General features: G+C 45.1%; 1 protein-coding gene across 1 annotated transcript; it reads left to right on the top strand.

The window, feature by feature from the left end:
• Positions 1-1,721: 1,721 nt before the first annotated feature.
• On the top strand, positions 1,722-5,520 carry LOC135824602 (histone H3.3A-like). Its single transcript, XM_065337334.1, has 2 exons — positions 1,722-2,233; positions 5,016-5,520. The coding sequence occupies exons 1-2, from the start codon at positions 1,946-1,948 to the stop codon at positions 5,142-5,144; spliced, it is 417 nt and encodes a 138-aa protein (XP_065193406.1). The 5' UTR covers positions 1,722-1,945; the 3' UTR covers positions 5,145-5,520.
• Positions 5,521-6,185: the final 665 nt, after the last annotated feature.

Raw genomic sequence — 6,185 nt, 5'->3', positions numbered from 1 at the left:
TTATGTGAGCGAATCAACTGCTTTTTTCTTTTGTTTTAATATGCGAGTCCAACAATTTCTCACCGCTCTCAAACCATCCTTTACATAGGCAGCGGTACTTGTCACTGTGCGCTGTTCTTTATGTCCTGGCTGCTCGCTGACAACAGGTTCTTCCACGTCTGGCGGAGTTTGACTGTCAGTCCGCTCCGAAAGTTCAATTGGATTGTCTGGAATAACAGCGACTTCATCACTCCCACTGTTTCCTGTTGGAGCGGCAGCAGGAGTTGCGCCGCCACAGGAACGCTTTACAAAAATTCTAGGCTCTGCTGGCTAGAGCTTGGCCTTTTGGGATGTCCCTGAGACATCGAAGAAAAGCCTTCGAGTCAACCAAAACACGATTCGAACGAGGATGATCGCCTGAGCCCTCGGCATTCGAATCGTGTTTTGGTTGACTCGATCGAAGACTTTTCTTCGGTGTTTGTACCGTTGAAGACGCGTCGAGCGCGTCCCGGCAGGGATCACACTGTACAACAGTACACAGTCAGGTCACCGTGTTTCTGTAGCCGTGCATGCTCACTGTACGTAGACTCTACTCTACTCTCTAGCTCTGTAGACTGTACAGTGTACTGTACTACTACTAGTCTGTAGCGTGTACAATCAACACCAGATCGAGCACAGCACCGTGCAAACGCTTTTGGACAATCGTTTCAGGCCGCGCGCGCCCCGAGCCTAGTCTAGCTCGACCTGGCGCGCGCCCTGTATTATTTTTCGAAACTAGGTCGAAATTTTTGAGGGGGAGGCGCGCGCCCCCCGCGCCCCCCTAAACCCGCCACTGCCACCTTACCGGTACTGTCTCACTAGAGTGAGCGATGAGACAGTAATGATGTGCGGAACCTTTCACTAATAGCTACAAAGCCTGCATGTACATGTAGAGCCGTAGAGGATCTAGACTGCAGAGTACACCACTTGCACTGCAGTCTGCGCTGCCACATTATCATCATCATGCATGATCAACGCTGCGCGCCCGCCTCACGCGATCGCAAGGGCTAGGGAGTTGTGAATTCTCACGAAAATCCCATGTTTTGCAAGAATATGCTAGTTTTCGCAAGAATATGCTAGTTTTCTGCAAAACCTGCTGATAATGCTAATACAATGCTAGTATCCAGAAAGTGCTTACTATGCTAGATAATGCTAGCATTATCCGCCAGGGCCTAGCAACCTTCCAGCGTAAATGGTGAGATTTCACAAATCAGAGGTCTGGAAAATCAATCATTTCCAAATGAGCGAAATGATTTCGCCAGCTATAGCGGTCAAGTTAGTTTCGACTTACAGTCAGTATCGCCTATAGCGTTGGTGTTTGCTTTTGAGCATTTTACCACTATAAGCGATATAATTATTACTATGACCGATACTGCATGCAATATATGCGAGCGGGGTGTCAATTGACTCAGTTGTCTGTGCACATACATGTAGGCACTGCATAGCTGGCTACAGTCTATATCCTGACACACAACATCAGCATTTCCTCACGATGGAGGCATATTTCGCAACTTTTACAAGCAGAACGCACCAAACAGCACTGGTGAGTAAGTTCTTCACGAAGAAGTAACACCCTGTTCTCCTCTGACAGCACTTGATTTTACATGTGTTCATCAATCACTATAGCCGATGCAAAAATAATGTAATTAAGGTCTTTTGAAAATGAATTTCATCACTATAGGCGATATATTACTATAGGGGATTATTAATACACCCGATAACTGTGTGCACTTAGTTATGCCGATTAAAATAAATTTGAGAAAAGTGATCACTCCAGCCGGTATAATATTAGCAATAGCCGCCAACTTTATAGGCCACACTGACTGTACAAGTATCTGGTTTGTGTTGTACACTTTGCTTAGTTGTTCATTGCCGAAGTCGTTGAGAGGACTAAAGAGCAAATTCTGTAAACTGTTTCTGTGTCAGCATGGCTAGAACAAAGCAAACTGCCCGTAAGTCAACTGGAGGAAAAGGTCCAAGGAAGCAGCTTGCGCTTGTCACCAAGGCTGCTCGTATGAGTGCTCCCCCAACTCGTGGATTGAAGAGGCCTCACAGATATCGTCCTGGTACTGTCGCTCTTCGTGAAATTCGTCGTTACCAGAAATCCACTGAGCTTCTCATCCGCAAGCGGCCCTTCCAAAATCTTGTTCGTGAAATCGGTCAGGACTTTAAGAGGGACCTTCGTTTTCAGTCGGCGGCCATTGGTACTCTTCAGGTAAGTCTAAAGTCTTTGTTTCGTAGGCTGTGTTCGCTTTCCTATAATTTGACGAATCCACTGTAATATGAACATGAGGAAACTCACGGCTCTACAAGACTACATACATATACTAGTAATATAGCGCTATGGACACTGGCCATCGCTTAACGCTACTAATCGCAAAGTATTTTGCTTAGCTTTTGCGGAGGTGGGTGTCCTCTCGATATACTTCTTTCGTACGTGTGGGTGTCAGCAAGAGTTCATAACCCCCAAGATTGTGCAACGAGCATAGACCCAGCGCTGGGCGAAATTCCTACATTACGTCATGCGCAGCTTGTCACCCGAGGTAAATTTGGGTTTTTTTGCGGTTTCCGGATAACTATACCCTGAACCGCTTCTAACTTAAGGCTGTAGCCTCAACTTTTCGAAGCTTTTTTTGAGAACATTTTGGACGTGCAAGTCGTACTTTCTCAAAACAAACTCTTTCTCCAATAATACATGGACATCGCGACAGGAAGAAGTGAGGACGCTGTTAAAAATATTGCATTGCCGTCGAGGACAATCATTTCATTCTGATATTGGGCTATTCTCTCTCTCTCTCTCTCTCTCTCTCTCTCTCTATCTCTCTCTCTCTATTTGTCTATGTCTCTCTCCCTCTCTCCCTCTCTTTCCCTTTTGCTCCTTGAGGCTCAAACTAGAATCGAAGTTTAGGCAGTTTACCCTGGGGAAGCATCCTGGTTTTACTGTAAATTTTAGAAGAATTCATAGACGTGACACCTCGCACTGAACCAAAAATGACGCAATGAAGGAATTCCGCCGAGCGGGCTTCCATACAGGGACTGATCAGGAGTTGCACACTCTTCGGGGTTATGAGATCGTGGTGTCAGCAGTTGTGTGTGGGCGGCGAAACTCTGTCCAAAGTGGCAAAGAGACGAGTTCCACCTCAAGTACTTGTACTAGTAATGCTAATCACAGTCACAGTACAGCATCAGGAGTCGTTATGTACTCTTTGTTCAATTGTTAACAAGAAGTACTCCAAATACTGTATGTGCTCAAAACTCTGGTATGACTATTAGGGCAAAAGATCAGGTTAAGAAAACGGGAATGTTATTTACTCGCTGAGAAGTAGTTCCCTATTGTATGATGAACTTAACGAGCATGTTCTACACAGGGGGGAAGCCTGACCAAAAGAATCAGGTACTATTGAAAATATGTATTGTGTACACAGAGGCAGTGGGGGGATTACAACTTTGCCGGCCATTTCCGCATCTATTCACAAACTATCGGTTGTAGTATAGGGTAGGGATAAAGGATCACCTTCAAATTTGGAACACACACTTCTCACACCAAACTCCTTCTACTGTAGTGAACACTTGTTATAATAAATAGCATAAGGACGGTCAAAAACACGTTACAGCTTGTTCAACTAGGCCTATAGCAACATTTTATGCACGCAAATTTCCGCGCAAATTTTCAAGAATGCTATCTGTACAAGGACTGAAGAGAAGTCCTACCTGGAGTCACAGCATGTAAATCGAGTGCACCTGGGTGTTCTTTAGTGTGGCAAAAGCAAAATAGCAGGCTTGTGGGTACTCAAAGATGAAATGCCGTATCGCCGCAAAAAAGATCAGATTCCACAAGCATGAATTGTCGCTGACGTTCACTGCAACAGGTTGATTTTAGGCAAACGTACTGTCTGGTGTCCACCTGATTCTGAAAAACCACTACATGCCATACAAAATATGAAGCATACGAAAAACAAATAGGCAGTACAGTACCTTGACACCCAATGACTTGGTCAGAAGAATCCGGTTTGGTTAGTGACACCATCCTTCTCATAGTAGCCTCCTCCAACCTCTTCCTCCTACGCTTCTTCCTTTTCTCCAGAAGCCTTGCGTATCGAACTGGCAATACGGGCATTGTCCTCCAGTTTGAGTGTCTCCACGGTGTATTCACCAACGGGGCATCCTGCAGTCTGAAGAATCTGGGCTAGTGCCTTGGCTCCCGTGTTGAAATTCACACTGCCAGGCCAACAGCAAGACGCAGTGTGTCAGCTCCCACAACTTCTCCTTCGCACACATGCCCCAGATCATAGCGTTAACGCTTTCATTGGCATTTTGCGTGGCACCCGTGTGGCACCCGTCAGGCAGCGTTCCAGCAATTATGCTGGCAAGCTTGATGTAAATTGATATAAAAACATTGTGGACATCATTTGGGATACTACGAATTTTGTCCCCCAAAATGTGAAATCTGCAATAGTGCTCAAATGCCCGAAAAAGGCAGAGCGTAGTACGCAATAGGCACACAAAAGTGTTGTCTCATGATTGGTTTTAACCATCAAACTCTGAGTCACAACGAAACACTCCTACTTTAATTCTTTTTTTGTACCTCCTGTATTGTGTACATGTGGGTTGATAGAAATTTCAGGTAGGGTACGAAAGAAGTGCAACGGAAATACGAAGATGTTGAACGGTCACATCCATGTGAGCACGGCGTCGCATTACACAGGAACCTGATGGCCAGAACTCGTACAAAAGCATACAGCATCGAATAGCAAGAAAGGAAACGTAAAAAATCTCAGACAACGTTGTACTTACTTACTTTCCACCATTACCCCCAGTCATGTTAGACTTCTAAGCGTTATCTGTGGTGGACTTCGGCCTCTTCAGGTCATGGGATTCGACACAGTCATATTTGGGTTTTTTCTTCAGTTTTCTTTTGCTGTGATTTGCCCTGGTGTGTTGGGCCTTCTGTGCACTCTCTGATCTGCACCCTTCTCTTGTGCCTCTTTGCAATGCAGGCAGCAAGCGAGGCCTACCTGGTCGGCATTTTCGAGGACACCAACTTGTGTTCCATCCATGCTAAGCGTGTCACCATCATGCCCAAGGACATCCAGCTGGCACGCCGCATCCGTGGCGAGCGGGGATAAGCTCCTTCTGGCTTACTGATATTCATGCAATAAATACCTGCTGCTTACTGTATACCAGTGCACCCATATGCATGTAGCGTACCTTTTGGACTTTGTACGAGTAGGGTCTAGTGATATTATATTTTCGGTGTGTCACATCTACATAATATAATTGTATATCGTGCAACTAAATTTGGTTGCTTTGGTCTCGTACTTGAGTGGTAGCATATCACACACCAACCTGGACACACTAGCATGCCATAATGGTTGATTTTAGTGGTTGTCTCGTCATTGTTGTATGCTTACAGGACAAAAACCGTGCGTGCCATATTTTTTCAGGCACCCAAGAACGGAGCCCACGGTACTGTCTGCATTTGTGATAACTGGTGGAAATTTCTGAGAAGTGTGAATGATTGTGCCAATCATTTGTTGAGAGACCTTAACCCCTCTCCCCTGCCTCGGACTCACTTGTCAGGTCTGCATTTGTCAATGAGGATATATGCGAAGTGGTGGGCCGCCGATGCAAATGTATTTAGCTTGATGTGTTCCTAGACACGTCAGGTGATGCTGCCGCGAATCCCTGTTACCTTACTTTACTGATGCCATGGCGTGCGTTTGGGGAGGGGGTGGAGTCTAGGACAGTGCTTGTATGCAGTCACCTGCAAGTGATCGGCTGGATTGCGGTAATCATAATTATGTACTTGTAGCTCAAACTCGTCTAAATAACAAGACGAGAAGGTGACAATCTTCATCATACCGAATTTTGTTCAGTCTTTTATAACATAGAACACTTCACATTACTGTAAAATGTTGGAAGTGTTGGTATTTGAATGATCGAGGACTGAGGATGTTCAGTTTCCACACGATTACAGATATTTGCAAAATTTATTTCCAAGTTCTAAGGGATGTTCCACGCAGGTTTTGGATTCTAAGACTTCTAGGTCAAGTAGTACAAAATAATATCCATGCAGGAAATGAGGCCGAATAGAACAGTGAGTTTCAGAGGTGTTCATCAACTGTCATTACTTTTCTGACAAGCAAAACTGACTGGCTGACAACGTC

This window comes from Sycon ciliatum, chromosome 9 (assembly GCF_964019385.1).
Source record: "Sycon ciliatum chromosome 9, ocSycCili1.1, whole genome shotgun sequence".
Classification (NCBI taxonomy): Eukaryota; Metazoa; Porifera; class Calcarea; order Leucosolenida; family Sycettidae; genus Sycon; species Sycon ciliatum.
Note: the sequence above shows the minus strand (reverse complement) of the source record. Positions and strands in the feature narration are given on the sequence as shown.